We start from the raw sequence: 19,572 nt of genomic DNA, 5'->3' as shown, positions 1-19,572 counted from the left end.
CTGCAGCAGGTTCGAGTGTTATCATGGCTTCTAAAGAACGTTTCACAAGTTTCTTTATTTTGTAAATATTTAATAAAACCAGGAAATCCTTCGCTGTAATAATACTAAAGAATGAAGCTGGGAGCTTGTCCTGACCGAGAGGCTTTTGCTCCTGACCAGTTCAGACAAGTTTCTTTCCTGTCTTACGCTCTGATGTGCCTGTGAGAAACAGCTGGGTTATCCGAACAGCTGTTACATATTTCTCAGTTTATTTTTGGGGGAATCATTTACTAAAGGACCTTTTTTATGTATGTCATCTAATGGCAAACTTAGTCATGTTCATTGTATGTTTATCCAATCTTGGATATTTTTCTTCTGTCACTGTTTTCCATGACGTTCATCTTTTCTTCTCCTGTTTTCAGGTGACTTATCAAAGTTTGGTCGAGGTGATGCATCGTCCCCGGCTCCAGCCACCACATTAGCTCAGACACAACAGAATCAGACCCAGACGCACCACACCACACAGCAGCCCTTCCTCAACACAGCTCTGCCGCCTGGCTACAGCTACACGAGCCTCCCATATTACACTGGCATGCCAGGCCTGCCCAACACCTTCCAGTATGGACCTGCTATGTTTCCGGTGAGAAACTTCACATCATTTCCAGCCAGCTGACCTGCTTAATGCAGCGCAGAGCGTTGACATTAAGTGTTAGTATGCAGAAATAAACCTTAAGTATATAATGAGATATTTCAGTTCTTTGGGTATAAAACATGTTGTGATTAAAACCTCAAATGAGCAACAAACTGTCGGTTTTGACCGGTCCAAAGCTCAACATGTAGGAAATGACTGTTTAACTTTTAAGGTTTACATAGAAATTAAAATAATTAAAATCCATTTACTGCTTGCCATATACACTTGATTCATGGGTCTTGTTAATACGTGTGAGCACCTCTAGGAAGCTTGAAGTACCGAAGGGTACGCAGTCTTGAAAAGTCTTGAAAAGATGTGTAAAAAAGAAAACTACGGTTTTCCCAGACCTCTTTTTTTTTTTTTTTAAGTTTTCAATTTTCTAAAGTACAAAGATCTAATGATGCCTAATAAATCCATTATTTGTTTTAAAATAAATGTCACTTTATCTTCGATGTGCCACATGACACTTTGATTTTTACATTTTTCCCATCAGTAGTTTGTTTCTGACTTACTAACCAAATGCAAACACATGGAAAAATCCAATAAAGGACTGTTTCTTTATGGTTGAACTGGTCCATTTGTTCTTAAAGTGGGTCTGGGTAACAAAACACAAAAAGTGTTATTTTTAGTACCAAAGTTCACAACTTGTTCTTTAAAGAGTTAGCATTTACTGCTTAGCATTCCGGTCATTTAATGGCAAATAAGAGCGATTTCTTTTAATGGAGTTGGTCTAATTTAGTCAGGATGCCAAAAAACATTGTACAATCAGAAAATCAGAATTCATCATTGTTTCATGGAAGCTAGAAAACAGGAATACTAATACTAAAGGGGAATATTTTGGACCTAGATATCCAAAAATGTCACAAAGACTACAGGAAAGAAAATGCAAGAACTTTGAGTTTGGAAAAAGTATGAAATTTTCTGATTAAATTGTGTAGAAACTGGGTTTTAAATTATATTAAAGTCCTAAATTTCATTTACTACCTGCAGAAACCCTGCTGCCACCAACAGGTGCCGTGATGGCTTCATCTGCCAGTGGTCATATTGTTATGCCTGGGGGTTTATGTTTTTTATTGTGCTTGTGTAAAATGTATTTGTCTATTTCACTTTACTGACAGGTTTGTTTTTTTTTTTTAATAGATTTAGGCAATTTATAATATAATGTATAACAGGCAGATGTATTTCTCAGCCAAGTATTGATTGAAATAATATATACTAGTATAAAGTTTATAGCCGTAATCCTTCATCTAACGTGAAATGTTTAATATTTATCCTAATTTCCTGATATTCTGCTCTCTGAGCTGAATGAAGAATAAAATCCCGGCTCTGTTGGGTTTATCATCCCATCCTGACGTCACATGCGTTGGTTTTGCATCTGTTCAGGTGGCTCCTACCTCTTCGAAGCAACACGGTGTGAATGTTGGCGTGAATGCATCCGCCACGCCCTTCCAGCAAGCTAGTGGCTACAGTTCCCATGGATACAGCACTGGTGAGGATCCCGCTCTGTAAGCTCCCACGATAGCCACTGTGTGCGCCGGTTCTCACAATCGGCGCATTGATTTTCCCCGTTGATGGTGGGGTCCGTATTTCATTTGAACTCTGCTGCATCTGCAAGTGTAAACATTGCGTGTGTGTGTGTGTGTGTGTGCGCGGTAGTTTTGTTTGTGAAGACGGTTGTTGCTGCTTGTTTACTAATATTCTAAAGTGAAAGTGGTCTAAAATTCGGACTGTTCATCTTTTTTCACATGTATGCTTGAGGAATTTGTCTGTAATGATCTAAAGGACTAGTTGGCGCTATGCAGGAAGTGGACATTAATGCACCAACAGTGACCTCTGGCTGAGGAATCAGATTATTGGTTTCCTGCTATTTCCATGGCTTGCTGTGCTCATGTTAGCCGTTGGGAGTCTTTCTACAGGCTTTGCCATTAATCACATCTCTTACACACAATTACAAGTGAAACTATCATCTTCCCATATTTCTTTTTTAGCATTTTTTTTTTGTTTTTTTGTCTTTCTCTGGTTTTTCCTAGTTGTATTCTGAACTCTACTTTAAACATCCATATTCCATTTTCTTTTCCAGTACTAAAGTGTTTTGTTTTTGTACTGTATCTTCTTTCACACTCTGTACCCACAACATGCACATCATCCATTTTCTTCTAAGCTGCATCATCTGCTGCTTTCTGCCATTATTACCCCACTCACTCTCACTCTCAGCCCCCTTCCTACACACACCCTGCCTGCTCCTCACTTCCCTCACCTCCTTCCCGAAGACTTGAGTCAAACAGTATTTGCAAATGATGTGGCAGTTGATTGGGACCAGTTGGACAGGCTCTGCAGTTGGTGTCAGCCTCCAGAGAGGACTCTAAACGGCACCCTCTGCATTGTAAGAGTTTGGTAAACGCCTGTCCACCAGTTACAGTTTCAGAGTTGAGATCATTTGCAAATGCCAACTGAAGCAGGTCCGCCCCGCCCTTCCCTGCCTGGTGTGTCTAATGCTGTGGGCTGCGGCTGTGTGTCTGACTGTTGCAGGCTATGAGGATGTGGGCCAGGCTTCAGGGAGTGGGGATTTCTGTAAGGGCGGATACGGCACTGCCGTGGCCGCTGCCGCTTCTGCACAAAACAAGCCAGCCAGCTCTGTCACCGGGCCTGGAGTCGGTGAGTGACGCCACATGCCGAATTAAAACAGTTCCTTCAGTCTTCCTCCTCGTGTTACCAGCCATCCCTCTCCCCCTCGTCTGTTTTCTTTCGCTCTTCATGGTTTTTTGCCTCCATTGCTGGTGAGCTTTGCCTGTGGGACAAACATCACACCACATTTGCTTTCAGATGTGCTCCTCTGATGAACTTTCTTTGCCATTCTTTCTGTTACCTGAATTCTTCACGAGGAAACTCATCATCAGCCCCATCACAGTTGAAATGATTGACAGCTCTGCCCTGAAGATGTCTGTTGTAGAGCTAAAATATGACCAGCTGATTATGAGTTCCTCTGGTTGATGCTGTCATGTTCTCTGTTTCGCTTGCTCTTCATCCTCCTCATCGCTGCTACACATGTCTCAGCAGCAATGAGTTCACAACACAGTAAAGAAAGAAGCAACAAGGCATCTCGGTACTTGATGAAATGTTCCTCTCAAGGCCGAAGTGTGATGTCATGTTTGATGAGCTCATTGAGCTCCTACTGGTTTGGACCTGAGTGGTTTTCAGACTTGCCGGGCCGAGCCTGATGGGATGTGTGTGAATGACGGGAAGGGATTGTGGCCATATTGACGAATCCTAGTGTGTAAAGGGTTTTTTTCCTCATTGTTTTCTCTACTAAACATCCATTTTAAGACATGTCATTGCAAGCGCAGAGCCTGGTGAAATTAGCAGGCCCTTAGACCGCTGAAACACATTCATGTTTATATGTATGAAGTGGAAAGTAATCGTGGGGCCACAATTGTTTTTGTTCATTTAAAATGCAAAATTATCTTATATTGAATTATTTTCTGTATCTTTTCAGCAAAAAAATTAAACAAGCTAAATTTTAATGAAACAAAGTAGAGAAGAACCAAATATTGTAGGTTTGCAAAAGGATTTCAGACGTTCGCCTTAATAAAGGAAAGGTGTACCGTTCCTGAACATTTTGGGTTGAATGTTTGTTGATTTTAAAAATGATTTTTGTCCATTTCCAGCTAAAACTAAAACTTCCTTCAAAAACCCTCATTCTGTTTATCCAGGTTTACTCTCCAGTTAGTCTGTTTTTGAGTAAAGAGTCATTGGATGTTTATGGTTCTACTTGTAGTATTAAAAGCAGTAAAATTCGACTAATAAAAGAACTAGAGAGCAGACCTTTGTCAAGGCAGTACGAGTCGTTGATGCATGTCAGCTTTTATGTATTCTGATGAGCTATAATCTGGATGACTCCTGGCTGCTCCATGGCAGCTGCTGACGGGGTGAGGAACCATGTGGGAATTCAAAGTTGTCCCATGATTTGGCAGAGATAAAAATACACATGATGCTCCGCATCACCACCAAAATATGTTCCTTGTCCTAATATGCACCTCATCTGAAAGTTTCGTCCATATCCGTTCATAGGTTTTTGAGATATTTTGCAAACAGACAGACGGACAAACGCCGACAAAAACCTTTTTGACGGAGGTACTTATCATTTTATATTCAGGGAGATATAAATTTGTTATAAAAAATAATTACAGAAAGTCTTTATCTGCATCAGATTCCATTTGCTGGAGGGTCAAATTTGAACTATTCTTGAACTACGGTCGGAGACCACACAAAATGATTCCAAGGGTGGCAAATGGCCACACTTCTCCTACAGCAGCTATGACACAGTGAAGTGAAATTATTATAAAATTAGATGCAACCTGCCTTTTTTCTGACAACACGAAGTGAACCTGAGCCAGATTATACAAGGGAAGAACCAGAGGTCAGAGGCTGGCAGTCCTAGAAATACATCAGCACCATGTTGCTTTAGAAAATCCAAAGTAACTTTCCTCAAACTAATTTTACATTTTTGCTTGAACTACAAAAAGTCGATTTATTGTTAATATTTTTCATCATTTATTTTTTTTGAATAGTGATTTCTTGCCTACCACAAGAAAACTTCATATTTAATGTATATGGGAGCATTCAAACGTACATCTACTGCATGTAAGATGATGGCTGCTCATAACTGTAATAAATATTGGTAATTAATAGTAAAATATAACTAATATATATTAATGGAGGATTCTTTTGAGCTAAAATGCTCAAAAATGTTTTTTAGCTTGTCTTACAGTGAGAATTTAAAAATGCCTTCAAGCCTGGAGTTGCTGTGTTGACTAGACCTTTGTTTGTCCGGTGGTTGTATTCGCAGATATGAAATAAATGGCTTCCTCCTCCTTCCTTTAACATACTTGATCCAGCTTGAAGAACTGAAGGCAGGAACATGTGAATGTCTGTGTGCTTCTGGCCTAAAGATAGTAGAGTTACCTCCTTCTGTGTTGTGTTTTGCACACAAATTGACCCCATTCAGTGTTTGAGTATTGATGCAGGGGTTTTATTGTGTAGTTGGAGCAAACATGGCTGCAAACACCATACACACGCGCACACACACACTGGATGATTCACAGTAACACTGTTTACCTCTATTCCTCCTGGTTTTGTCCCTCAGGATCCTCGGAGGGCAAATCTGCTGAAATCATCTATGGACATGAACATAGATGTTGAAATGTTTTTTCATTCCATCGCTGTCTTCTTTTTAACCGTGTCATATATTGTGGGTTGAATTTGAACGCAACCATTTATTTAGTTGTTTTTGCTGGAAGAAGGTGACATTCAGTTCTTTTAGTTTTTAGATGAAGTTTGTAATGTTTCGCTTGTTTCTGCAGGGGTTTCTGTGACATCCAGCAACACAGGAGTGCCGGATATTTCAGGATCTGTTTATACAAAGACGCAGGTAACTGCAGGTTATGAATCTGATCTTCCTCTGTTATGAAACATATGACGAAGACCTTTCCAGGCGAGCTGCGATGTCATGATTTTCCTACTATTGGCTTGTTCCCGCAGTCATTTGAAAAGCAGGGTTTCCACGCCGGGACGCCAGCAGCTTCTTTCAGCCTCCCCTCGGCGCTGGGGACCGGAGGGCCCATCAACCCCCCGGCTGCTGCTGGCTATGCTCCAGCCCCCTTCATGCACATCCTGACCCCGCACCAACAGCCCCACTCTCAGATTCTGCACCACCACCTGCAGCAAGATGGCCAGGTATTATAATTATAGGCCCGTATATACAGCATGGGAATTTCCAGCCTCGTGTTTTGGTGTAAAAATGTTTTTCAACTCCAGAACAAAAGAAAAACATCTCCTTTGGTCTGATGTAAGAAAACTGTTTGGCTGTACATATATTTGTTGCATTTGGAGAAAATAGGTGAAGCTTGCAAGCCTGAAAGCACCTGATCTTTAAAGTGAAGGTGTAGCAGCACGATGTTGTAGGTTTTTGTTTTGCTGCAAGAGCGATTGGTGCACTTAAAATAGATGACAACGTGGACATTTTGAAGCAACACCTTAGGTCTTCAGCAAGGAAGTGGGTTGGTTGTGTCTTCCAAATTTAAAGTGACTCTAAGTACACCGCTAAAGTGGCTTACGGACAACAAAGTCAGTGTTTTGGAGTGACCATCAGAAAGCATTGAAAGCCGGGAATTTGAAAGCAGAAAAAATCTCATTTTGTGGCAAATTGAACTAATTTTGGCCTAAAACGGGACATGTTCAAGGTGATTTCATGTCAGACAGTGAGGGGAAAAAATTAGTTTATATACAGTGTGTAAATATTTGAATTAAACTGTATAAGCAAAGGGTATGTTTGAACTCCGTTTGACCTCAATATAAATATACATATTCTAAATGTTGAAGTTCTATTGGTCTAAACGTTACGAACATGATCTGGTTTCCAGAGGTTATAATGTTAAGTGTTACTAGAAAATGTCCTGATATTTTGAATGTTTTAGATCAATGCATACTCATGTGTAAGAATGACTTAGTCAAAGTCCACACTTGAATCCAATTGAGGATCTGTGGCAAGAATTAAAAACTGATGTTCAGCTACTCACCATCCAGTCTGACTGAGCGAGAGCTATTTTGCAAAGAAGAATGAGTAAAACTTTGTGGTTAAAACCCCAAAGGACTCACAGCTTCGACTGTAGCAGAAAAGGTGGTTCTGCAACGATATCACATAAAATCTGACGTGGCAAAATGAGAACAATTAAAAGGGGTATGACTTGTTTTGCAGAGCAATGCAACATAAAATAAGCTGCAAATTAACTAAGTGAACCCCCCTGACTGTCTGTTTTCTCTCGTGTCTTGACAGAGCGGCACCGGACAGCGTAGCCAGAACGCCTCCATTCAACAGAAGTCTCAGATCAACAAGTCGGCATACAACAGCTACAACTGGGGGGGGAACTAACATCCACTGACAGGACCTCCTCCTCTTCCTCCTCCCGCAACGTTGGCGAGCCGAGAGGAGGGGTTAGGGCTCATCACGTCTTCTGCGAAACAGTGTCCACATGTGAAGCTCCCTCGTCCTCCTGCAGAGATTTCTCTCCCCAGTCTCTTGGCCCAGCCACTCCCTGCAGTCCCGACTGCAGCCAGAGGAGGTGCTGTGCTAAAGAAGCAAGGAGGGACAGGAGGGGCCCAAACGCTGGAGCTGAAGATGGTTATAAAAATTAGGAGGGGAAATGTTGAGTGTTGGGAATTTGTTTCGTGATAACCCCACCCCCACCCTGCTCTCCACCTCTTTTTGTTTCTTTTAACTTACATGTAACATAGAACTGTTTTCTAAAACTAGGGACATTTCCTGTATTATATTCCTTTTATTTCCCACCTGTTTTCTTAGCTGAATGGAAAGAATGAAGTAATATCTGAAGGTGGTTGGGAGGGGGAGGCAGGCTGGTTTTCTATTTCTCACCCTCAACTCACCCCCTCTTTAATCTTCCAACACAAAATATCCAAAAAATAATTGCTGTTGAATGTTTTCTGTTTTCTTCTTTTTTTTTCATTATTTTAAGTTTGAAGAAACAATTCTCTTAATTAGTAGAGTTGTGAAGTTTATTTTTTACCAAATATAGATATATTATTATATATAAAGACATATAAGTGAGCTCACTGGCTTGGACTGTGAGGAAGGTGTTTGTCATGTGACTGCGTGCATGTTTGTACACACGGGGGGGGGCCGTGTTTGTGTACTGTGTTGTTTTTCGCCGAGCACAGGAGTTTTTCATTATCCAACGCTTGTACAGTTACCGTTCCCATGAGTTTTAAAAAAAGACGCTGCGTGAGGTCCCGCTTCCTTTGAAAGATGTTGGGTGATGTTTCCAGAGCTCATACCTCATCTGCTTTTATTTTCTTATTTTTGTTAAGTGTTTTATTTAGTTTCCGAGGCCCCCGCGCTCCACAGCCGCCTCTCCGCTTCACCACCTGCCCCCTTCCCCCCTGGCGTTGTAAGGAAACCTGCAGCGTTGAAAACTGATGGACAGAGTTGTGCTATGGTTTTTCTTTTTGTCAGTGGTTTATTATTATTTTTTTCTTTTTGTACTGTGCATTTTAAAACAAGAGATTTAAATGGATAAAGTTGTCTTGTACATATATAAAGAAAAACACAAGTACTGTAGTCCTTGTTTGTCAATGGCTTTCTTTTTTTTCTCAAATCCTCACAGACTTGTTAGCTTTTTTTTTATTTTGTAAAATTATATAAATATTAAATAAATAAACAAAGACATTTTCATCATTTTGGATGTTAATGTCTTTTAATAAACAGTTTTTTTGTGGCGTGTGAATGTAACTTCTGTTCTAGCAGCTTGACTGCAGCTGAGGCCTGAAGGTTTTAAATCGTTTACTGGTCAACCATAAATTAGAAAATCCCACACTGGTTCCCACTCGTTCTGGATATGAACAGAATGTACTTTAGGTCTAGATAAACATGTTAAAATAATATTTTCAGGCCCATCTCATTGACTAAAAGTGATAATTCATTGTGTCCTTCCTCCTTTCTACCAGCCTTAATTGATAATGTCAAATTTTCTTTCCTTGGCTTTCCTGCCTTAAGCCCTTATGTGCTTGCTTTCTTGAGTCCTTCCTTCAATCATTTCCTTTTCTTGTTCTTCTATCCTTTCTTTGATTGTTTTCCTTGCCTTCCATTCTTGGTTCTTTCCTTGCTTCCTTTCCTCTCTGTGCCTTCTATCCTTTTTTTTTCTTCAGTGTCCCTGGTGTCCTTCCTTTGTATTTCCTGTCGTTTGTCTTCCTCCCTTTCTTTTTTCACCCCTTGTCTCTTTTTTTGTGCCCTTTCTTCCAACCTGCTTTTTTCTTCCTTTTTTCTGCTCGTCCTGCCCTACATGTCTCTTTTCCTTCCTCCCTCCCTTCCTTGTATCACTCTGTCCTTCCATTTTGAGTGAATGTATGTGGTTTGTCCAGGTTCCTTAAATCTAGTATAAAATGATGGAGAACTCATATTTACATTTAACATGGCCTATAAGAACTGGGAACCTTTCCAATATTAGTCTTTAAAGGGCTGCTGTATTGTTAATATTTAATGTGGACTTTGGGAGCTTGTGCAGGTTGGGTTAAACAGTCTTTCTCCGGTATCTGCCCTGTTTTTCAGCTGGGAAATGAGTACAAATTGTTTATGATTTTCATCTTTGAATGAATGCAAGGTGTCCCAGGGGTAATGCGGTTCTGACGCTGTTCAATCACATGACTTGGTGACGTCAGTGTTGACTGAATCTGTTACCTAAAATTCAATTCAAAAATACTTTATTAATCCCAAAGGGAAATTAAATGTTGTTATAGCTCATATTATGAAGGTTTCCTCAAAGAGCCGTTGTAGATGCTGATGGCTGTGGGCAGGAAGGATCTCCTGTAGCGCTCCGTCTTACAGCAGATCTGAAGAAGCCTCTGACTGAAGACACTCTGTTGTTGTAGGACAGTCTCATGAAGAGGATGCTCAGGGTTCTCCATAATGTTCTTCATTTTATGAAGAATCTGTCTTTCCACAATAATCTCCAGAGGTTCCAGAGGAGTTCCCAGAACAGAGCCAGCCTTTTTTATCAGCTTGTTGAGCTTTTTTAAGTCCCTGGTTCTGATGCTGCTTCCCCAGCAGATGATGGCAGAAGAGATCAGACTTTCCACAACAGACTTATAGAAGATATGCAGCATCTTGCTGCAAACACCAAAGGACCTAAGCTTCCTCAAGAAGTACAGTCTGCTCTGTCCCTTCTTGTAGACGGCTTCACAGTTGCATCTCCACTCTAGTCTGTTGTCCAGGTGAACACCGAGGTATTTATACTCCTCCACCACCTCCACTTCTTCTCCCATGATAGAAATAGTTTTTGACTCTGTTTCTCTTAAAATCTACAATCATCTCCTTTGTTTTAGTCACGTTCAAAATGAGATGATTGTTTCCACACAGTGCCACAAAGCGGTCCACCACCTTCCTGTACTCAGCTTCTTGTCCATCTCTGATCCACCCCACGACTGCAGAATCATCCGAGTATTTCTGCAGATAACAGGAGTCTGTCTTGTACTGGAAGTCTGAGGTGTACAGAGTGAAAAGGAATGGTGAGAATACAGTCCCCTGTGGTGCTCCTGCACTGCTGACTACCTGGTTAGACTCACAACCCTTCAGTCTCACAAACTGTGGTCTGTTTGTCAGGTAGTCTTTGATCCAGGAGATTGTTGAGGCCTCAACCTGAGTCTTCTGGAGTTTCTGACAAAGCAAATCAGGTTGGATTGTGTTAAATGTTCTGGAGAAATCAAAGAACATCCTCACAGTGCTGCTGGCTTTGTCCAGATGACAGTGGGTTTGTTGAAGCAGGTGTATGATGGCATCTTCAACTCCACAGCGATAAGCAAACTGAAGGGGGTCCTGATGGTTTATTGTTTGCTTACTCAGGTGGGCCAACAGGAGTCTCTCTAGGACCTTCATGATGTGAGATGTCAGGGCAACAGGTCTATAGTCATTGAGGACTGATGGGTGAGTTTTCTTTGGTACCGGAACAAGACAGGAGGTCTTGCTGTAGAGATGTACCATTGATGTTCGATCCATTGGAAACATGATGTGTTGCTGTTAATGGCCAGATAATTAATTTTGTTTGGATTGTTTTGGCGCAGCGCTGAAGCAAACATAAAATCATAGAAACTGAAGAATTAAAAGAAACCTGTCTACTGAGTGAGCTTTGGTGCTTGTGTGGCACCCTAAATGTGACGTCATCATACTTGCATTTAGAGATTTGTTTTTAAAGTGGAAGTTTGAAATAAACCTTGGTCTCCTAAAGTAGGCTACAATTTTCTGTAACCCATTTAAACTTTTAATATTCTGTCTTATAACTGTGGAGTTCTTCCTCTTTCTAATGAATTTTGATGCAATTATTTTTCTTATTGATGTAACATGGATCACTTCCAAAAGTCAAAGATCAAGGTTCATGTTTCTTTTTTCAATACTCCAGGAGGATGTTTTAAAGACATTTTATTGAAAATTCCCAAATTAAGCACATCTTTAAAAACACTGAGATAATGATTTGTGTATAACTAAGCAGAAACTAACATTCAATTAGACATGAATAACAAGCTGTTAAAAAAAAAACCCCAATTGTAATCAAGGGGGTTATTTACTGAAAGTAGGATAAACATGCAAAAAATAGCAATAATTTAAAGTAATCTGCATCTAGGAATGATTTGACCAAAACATCCAAGTTGCATTAAACATCTTTATTTTATGGGTGGATGAGTTTTGGTTTGGGAAATGTCCAAGAGGTGCAAGAAAAAAAAAGATCAAATATTTCAATGTCAATCACAAAATATACAAGACATGTACTGGAGCCAGTATTAAATCTATTGTGTTAAAAAAAAAAGATTAATTTCCTTAAGGATGGAAAAATGAACGTCATAATTTAGGTGGGAGTGGATGGGGCGGGGTATTTTTTATTTATTTTATTTTCATTAAAAATCTAAGTCATAATCTTTAAAGGAATATTTTTATTTTCAGGGAAATGGAAAACACATTGAAGAGGAAATAAACGTTATAAATGCATGGTTGATGCATTTTCTTCTTCAAAATCACAATCGTTTATAACCAAAGAATATTGTTTTGGAATAATTATGTGTTATGTCAGTAACCTTGTCATTGCTGGAGCAATTATCCCGATTACTGTGTATTTTACTGTGACATCAAAGCAGTAAAGCACCTGCGCATCTTTATCTGCTTTACGGTAACGTCTTCTTTACGACACATTGCGTCATGCGTGCTGAAAAATCCAGAACGCTTTACGTCTGTATTGACATTTGTAGCTTACTTGTTGCCTCTCTTCGGTCGTAGTTCGCATTTCTAGTTATGATTTTATCTCCCTGCCTGAGCTGTGAGTAAATGAGTGTTTTTGATTTATTCCGCGGGTTCTTCGGGGTCCCAGGAGGTCACTTCCGAGGTAGAAGGTTAGTTTGTTTTTAGACTAAATCAGAAAGTAGAAGTTAGACGCTGTTGGGTAACGGAGCAGCTCCGTCGAGGACAAGATTAGTTCTATTATTTCTGCCAGGAGAACCACAGGGGTCCATCATCTAACTGGGCTGCTGCTCAATTTACCTTCAGGATTAATACGACTGAATTGTTCCGGATCTGTTATGGTCAACCTTAACTGATCGGTGCCACGGAGGTTTTTTTTCTGGGTCTGACCTTTAGGGATGCGCAGCACCCAGAGAGCACCTGACTGTGGCTTTAGGTCGGAACGATTGTTAGTCTCACTTTAAAATATTTTTGGCACCAGAAAATATTGATGATTGTGATCTGCAGTACATGTCAATAAACTGAAATAATACCTGTAAGTTCATTTCATTTGGTATAAAAAATTTTGTTTCTCTGAAAATCCGAATATTATAAAAAAAAAAAAAAACAGTAATATATTATCTTTAATACAGATATGTTATGGCCTACATAGTTGCGGGGGAAGACAGTTGATTTGACAGTTCAGTCACTGACAAAAGGTCAGAAGCTGTCTGTTCACAGAGTGCTGTATCAGCATATTGCTGGAAAGTTTAGTGGTAAGAAAAACTGGTAGAAAAAGATGCACAAACAATTGCTGCCTGGAGGGGATTGTGAAACAAAGTCCATTCAAGAGTGGGGATTCTCAGGACATGGGCTGTGCCTGGAGTTGGTACTACAAGAGTCTCCACTGACAGATTCATTCAGGTCATGGGTGATGATTGTTGTGTTCCTTGTGTAAAACCACTCCTGACGCAAAGACATCAGAAGTGTCTTAACTGATCTGAAGAGCAAAGGGGATGGACCGGTGCTCAGTAGGCCAAAGTTCACTTTCCAGAGTAAATTTGCATTTCATTGATGTCCAGTGAGAATGTTTCAAGAGTGGTTTGGGGAGCCATGTCGTCCGTTGGGATTGGTGCACTGGTTTATATCTAGTCTGAAGTTAGCACAGTTGTCTACCATAAAAGTTTGGAGCACCTCATGCTTTCCCCCCTACCTCATGTGCAGTTAAAACAAGTTTGTATTGTTCATGGTTTTGAATGAAACAAAATTGGAACTTTGAAGGTGTATTGTGACCTTATAACACCGGACGGTGTCAGTTATCAAAAGAATCGGTATCGGCAGATCAGGCTTCTTAAACCTCAGTAATCGGTGATCGGCCAGAAAACTGCAATCGGTGCACCTCTACTTTAAAAACATCTTTCTAACTTTATATCTGTATAATAGGTGTTTCACTTGAAATAAATGGACTCTTCTGTCATATTCTAATTTACTGAGATGCATCTGTGTATTTTTCAAACTTAGGGTGTATTTTAGTTATGGTTTAGAGTGAATAATCACTGATTGATGTGCGATGAGAAACAAAACTACATAATGTAAACTGGGAATCATGTCAATGACCATAGAGCTATCCAAAGTAATGAAAGATGTGGTAATCCTACATAAAAAATATAACGTGTCTAATTCATGAAGTTGGTGCCAAATGGGTTTTATATCACAGGTGCAAAAATCATCTGTAAATCGGGCCTTATGATCTATACTTTAATACCTCACAAAATCCTGATGTCAGTTTTCTTTTTATTTAGGGGTCAGAGTTAAAATTAAAGAGTGTTTGAGCCCTGATGAAAATAGCCTAAAATATAATGATATTCTCTTTGGTGTAATAGAAGGACATGGAGGCTGCATGGACATTAATCTGATTTATTTCTTAGGGACCCCTTCTTTGATGCAATGACTCATGATGACGATGACGACGACGATGAGGAAGATGGATTCTCTTCTGATGGATTCAGAAGGGACCAGCAGGACCCCTTCGGCGATGCCTGGAGGTTTGGCTTCAGCTTTGGTCCAGATGGGATGAGGTTCCAGGAGCCTGCCATGTTTGGTCACGTCCTCCGGGAGATGGAGGAGATCTTCTCCCAGCTGGGTCGCTGGGAGGGACATCCGGAGTCTGGACACTTTGGTATATAAACAGAGTCAACATGCCTGTAACCTCATAACTGTGCAGTTCTGACTTGTGGGGGTCGTGCTGTGCTGAAGAAGTAACATATCATTGAGGCCATCTACACCTGAGGAGTCCATTAAATCCAATTTATTTATAAAGCAGATTTAAAAACAGCAAGTTTGCCAAAGTGCTGTACATACTTAAATAAATAAATAGGAGATAAAGCAAGACACCCAACAGACATTTAAAACACACAAAATACAATAGATACAATAGAAGAGTCAATTCAGAACTGGTCAAATGGTATTTAGAAAAGATTTTTTTTAAAGAGACTCAAAAATAGGAAGTGAAGATGGCTGTGTGATGTTTAAAGGCAGTGCATTCCAACGTTTGGGAGCCATAACAGAAAACGCCCAAATTTCTGCCTGGTTTTGGGACAACTAGAAGCAGCTGGTCGGCTGATCTAAGCGCTTGCTAAGAAAGAGAAGGCTAGAGTAGATCCGACAGGTACAGAGGAGCAAGACCATTCAAGCATTTATAAGCTAAGAATAACTTTTTTTAAAGAATGTTTTCACCACTAGAGGCTTTTATTTTGATAGTAGGCAGACAGGAAGGAGGGGCAAAGATCGGCAAAGGTCACCGGGTCCGGGACTCGAACCCGGGACGGCCGCTTCGAGGACTGTAGCCTCTGTATGTGGTCGCGCGCTTAACCCCTCTTACCGTGTAAGAATAACGTTTTAAAATGAACTCTGTAATGCACAGGTAGCCGATGAAGAGAGGCCAGGACAGGTGACGGGTTGGATGGAGCATGGATTTTCAGGTGTTAGAGGTAGGGATATCTGGCAGTCGTCTGCTGGCAATCAAAGAAGAGGCCATGTTTTCTAAATATGGACCCCAAGGGGAGTACGTCTAAATAAAACAGAAGATGACCAAGAACTGAGCACTGAAGAACCCCAGAAGAAAGAGGAGTGGAGGCAGACAGAACATTTTCAATACTAACACTGAACCTTCTCTCAACCAAATGGGAACGAAGCCAATCTAGTTCTGCACCTTTAATACCTTCAATGAATGGAAAATTATTTATTATATATTTCCAGGCTTTAGTCCTTATCCCGTTGTTTATCTGTCTGTCCACCCATCCATTGATGGCTGCATTTGATGATGGGATCTTTTTTTCAAAATTTATTAAGCCCTGTTTATCAGATTAAATCGATTTATTGTCATTTTATTGTGAAACTAATAGTATTCACCAAATAAACCGTGTGCTGCAAAAAATATTGAATAGCCATCATCATCAGTGTATACAATATGACAGTCGCAAAGAACTGCTTGGATGCAATAGTTGATAGGATAATATGTTTCCAGGGTCAGGCATTCATTATTGTGAAAAATGACTAAATAAATATCTAAAATAAGAACATTATAAAATAATAATCTCAGCAGTACTTTCTGCTCCCCTCACCATCCTCTGCAGGGCCCTCCTATCCGCCATAACATTAACCTTTAAAAAGTACAATGAAATAACCTGGTCTGTCCCTCTGTTTTATATCTCAGGTGTTCCCAGAATCCTGCCGCCATCTCCACCTGAGGACGGGTCAGAGAGGAATGGAGGCAGCAGGAACCCTCTGAGAGATTTTATGCTCAAATCGCCCAACGGTGACATCCCAAGGTCGCACCAAGAGGACCAGAGTGAGGCACCAGATTTCCCCTGTACACCTTTTAATGGCTGGAGCCCTTTTTCCAAGGTACACATGACAATTAACTTCTGTTCCAGCTCTAACTGAACTACCCTCTGAGACTTTCTTCTTCTGTCCAAATAGTTCAACGATTTTTGGGGACAGGGGCCACAGAGAACTCCAGGCCAGGAGCCTAAAGAAGACCGAGGTAGGGGATGTCTTTGACTTTCATTATACCTTTTTTTTATTTTTTATTTGGTTTGGCTTTACTAATTTTTCCTTTTTGGGCCACTCCAGATCTGGACTCTGCTGTGTCATCTGGTGGCCTGGATCAGATCCTGACTCCATCTGTTGGTCAGGGCCTGAGCGAGCCCAGGAGTCGATCTTTCTTCCAGTCAGTCATCGTCACCAAGGTGGTGAAACCAGACGGGGTGAGTTTTCTTTAAATGTTCTTCCATCAAAATATATATAAATCAGAAAATTGTATGCATATAATCATGCATATGTTTTTATTTATACACCATTTTTTATTTTTTTTATTATCAGATAAAGATAACCTGAGTTAATACAAACTGCTGTTTTTAAAGATATTTTTTTGGCACTAGTGGCCTTTATTTTTTTATTTTTTGACAGTAGGCAGACAGGAAAGAGGGGTACAAATAGGGGGGAGACGTTCGGCAAATGTCACTGGGTCCGGGACTCGAACCCGGGACGGCCGCTTCGTATATGGTCGCGCGCTTATCACCTACACCATCAGCGCTGCCAAAATGCTGTTTTTAAATGATTATTTCATTCATTAGAAGATAAAAGCTACCCAAACTGACCTGGCCCTGTGTGAAAAAGTGTTAAATTATGTGGTTAATTAACTGTGGTTAAAATAATTTTTTTATAGAAAGCTGAGCTTTGGCCTGATTATTACCTGACCTGCAGATAAAATAATTAATTTAAATACAAACTGGATCTGAAAATCATCGAATCATCTAAAAATCTCAAAAACTGTAGAAAAACAAAGTCATTGACATCAATCTGGAAGGGGTCCATAGGGAGTCATAATCCACAGCTGGAGAGAACAGGCAGCAGTGGTGAACCTTCTCAGGACAGGCTGGTCCAGAAGGACAGACTGGGTAAAACGTTCCTCCCTGGGAGAGGTCCAAGATGAAAACCCCTGCTGACCCAAACGTTATGTTCTTTTGGGTCAGCAGTGGTCGTCTCATGTTTGCCAAAAAAGATCTTGATGATCCCCAAGTCTTTACTTTTTTCCAGAGGGCCAGGTTAGTTTGGATAGCTTTTTGTGTTTTTTATTTACTCAGGGTACCTTTAATGTTAAAATTAGTTTGATCTGAAGCATTTAAGTGTGACTAAAAAGCAAAAACAGAAGAAATCTTTAAGGGAGTAAATACTTTTTACACCACTCTCTTTTTTTTTGTTGCATTTTATGTATGAGATATATATATATAAGATATATTTTAGGAAAATGTTTTATATCTTTACACTTGTACAGCATAAATTATAGATTTAGATTTTAAATTTTTATGTAGATAAAATATTAGTTTATGTAAAATAAAATTTTATGGCTGTAATAAATAACATTAATAAATGTTTTATATGGACTGAAACAACAGAAAACCTTTAAAAATGAATCTTCTTACACAGACAAGAACAAAATCAAGATAAATTTATTTATATATTACATTTAAAAGTAATTAATAACCTTTACCTTTATTAGGGACCGTCCAGTCTGGTTTTCATTGCCTGCATTAAGGAACATTGCCTGTTCCTGGTGCGCGTTGGACTCTGGCAGAGCTGCCCTTTGTCGCTGGTTCTGTTCATTACTTTCATGGACAGGATTTCTTGGTGCAGCCACGGGTCGGAGGGGGTCTGGTTTGGATTTCGTCTCTCCTTTTTGCAGAAAACGTGGTCCTGCTGGCCTCCTCTACACATGAAGTACAGCATGCATTGGGGCGGTTTGTAGCCGATTATCCAAGTCTCGGACCAAGGTTCTTGACTGGAAAAGGGTGGCTTGCCCTCTCCGCGTGAGTTCCTGCCTCACGTGGAGGAGTTCAAGTACCTTGGGTAATGAGGACGCTGTGCTGGTCCGTTGTGGTGAAGAGAGAGCTGAGCCGAAAGGCAAAGCCATCGATTTACCGGTCGGTCTACGTTCCTACCCTCACCTACGGGCATGAACTTTGGGTCATGACCATAAAAAACAGATCCCACATGCAAGCGGCTGAAATGAACTTCCTCCGCGGGAGGAGCTCGGAGTAGAGCCACTGCTCCTCCACATCGAGAAGAGTCAGTTGAGGTGGCTTCTGGTTCGGATGCTTCCTGGATACCTCCTCTGGGAGGTGTTCCAGGCACGTCCCACCGGGAGGAGGTCCAGGGGACGGCCCAGGACACGCTGGAGGGACTATGTCTGTCGGCTGGACTGGGAACGCCTTGGGCTCCCCCCGGAGGAGCTGGTGGAGGGTCATGGGGAGAGGGACGTCTGGGTCTCTTTGCGACCCGGTCCTGGATAAGCAAAAGACAACCAGTTACTGAAAAGTCAAAGAATTTGCAACAAAGAAAAGTTGATTTAGTGTTTTACATTCAAATAAAAGAAAAAAAATACTACATCAAATAAGCAATAAAATATAAGACAAAGAGGCTTAAAGTGACGGTAAAAAGTAGAATAAAACCAGAAGGATGGGTGTAAATATTTTCCCTGGTTTCCCCTCACTGTGTGTCAGACTGTAGAGGAGAGGCGAACAGTCAGAGACGGACACGGCAACGAGAAGACCACCGTGACCCGCTCAGGAAGTCCTGGAAGGTTGGATGGACCGGACCAGCAGTCTGGACCAGTACTCCCTGGTCAGCTTTGCTTCTTGCTGGGTTGTTTTTTAAACTAAATAAAGAAAACAATGCATTTGTTAAAGCTTCTTTTCTTGTTTTCCAGGTGACTCGAATCGTTTCTCGGACCTGCGGGATGACGACTCGTTATTCTCAAGGATCTTTGGAGGATTTAAATAAGAAGTGAACTAAGGTGTCTCCTCTGGACTGGTTGGTCATAGTTGACCTTCACAGGAGTTGTTTCTGTCGAGCTGTGAGTTGTTTCTTTTAAGGACAGGTCAAAATATGTGTTGGATATAAAGCCTGGCTAAAACAGGATCTTTAAACTAGTCGTATCAACACTGAACAGTCCAGTTAAACGTTTTATTTTTGTATTGTCATAAAAAAGGGAGCATGGATGGGAGAAATAATAAAAAGAATCAAATAAAGACTTAATATATTTACCTGGCTGTTTGTGTCTTGTTTGCAG

General features: G+C 40.6%; 2 protein-coding genes across 5 annotated transcripts in view; both read left to right on the top strand.

Annotated features, from left to right (window-relative positions):
* ubap2l (ubiquitin associated protein 2-like) overlaps window positions 1-8,801 on the top strand; it is a 35,134-nt gene extending 26,333 nt beyond the window's left edge. For 2 of the 4 annotated variants that reach the window (XM_047383726.1, XM_047383725.1), the window contains 6 exons: window positions 402-619; window positions 2,054-2,159; window positions 3,200-3,325; window positions 6,031-6,098; window positions 6,209-6,403; window positions 7,503-8,801. In XM_047383726.1, coding sequence (XP_047239682.1) covers window positions 402-619; window positions 2,054-2,159; window positions 3,200-3,325; window positions 6,031-6,098; window positions 6,209-6,403; window positions 7,503-7,598 — 809 coding nt within the window. In that variant the 3' untranslated portion in view covers window positions 7,599-8,801. The remainder of the gene's footprint in view (window positions 1-401; window positions 620-2,053; window positions 2,160-3,199; window positions 3,326-6,030; window positions 6,099-6,208; window positions 6,404-7,502) is intronic. The other 2 variants (XM_047383729.1, XM_047383727.1) reach the window with 1 other exon arrangement.
* Window positions 8,802-12,445: 3,644 nt separating this feature from the next.
* Window positions 12,446-19,546, top strand: hax1 (HCLS1 associated protein X-1). Its single transcript, XM_047382793.1, has 7 exons — window positions 12,446-12,613; window positions 14,369-14,619; window positions 16,156-16,346; window positions 16,422-16,485; window positions 16,575-16,708; window positions 19,004-19,124; window positions 19,210-19,546. Exons 1-7 carry the CDS (start codon window positions 12,549-12,551, stop codon window positions 19,281-19,283), a joined length of 900 nt encoding a protein of 299 aa, XP_047238749.1. The 5' UTR covers window positions 12,446-12,548; the 3' UTR covers window positions 19,284-19,546.
* Window positions 19,547-19,572: the final 26 nt, after the last annotated feature.

Source organism: Girardinichthys multiradiatus, chromosome 13, assembly GCF_021462225.1.
Source record: "Girardinichthys multiradiatus isolate DD_20200921_A chromosome 13, DD_fGirMul_XY1, whole genome shotgun sequence".
NCBI classification, from domain to species: domain Eukaryota; kingdom Metazoa; phylum Chordata; class Actinopteri; order Cyprinodontiformes; family Goodeidae; genus Girardinichthys; species Girardinichthys multiradiatus.
The sequence above is the reverse complement of the archived record's forward strand: the minus strand, read 5'-3'. Positions and strand labels throughout refer to the sequence as shown.

Bases quoted from the DNA above. Each gene is read 5' to 3' on its own strand.
- hax1 (XM_047382793.1), top strand. From the start codon at position 12,549: ATGAGTGTTTTTGATTTATTCCGCGGGTTCTTCGGGGTCCCAGGAGGT. The intron at 12,614-14,368 runs GTTAGTTTGTTT...TTTATTTCTTAG, and splicing joins GGTCACTTCCGAGGTAGAAG to GGACCCCTTCTTTGATGCAA. The intron at 19,125-19,209 runs GTCAGCTTTGCT...CTTGTTTTCCAG, and splicing joins GTCTGGACCAGTACTCCCTG to GTGACTCGAATCGTTTCTCG.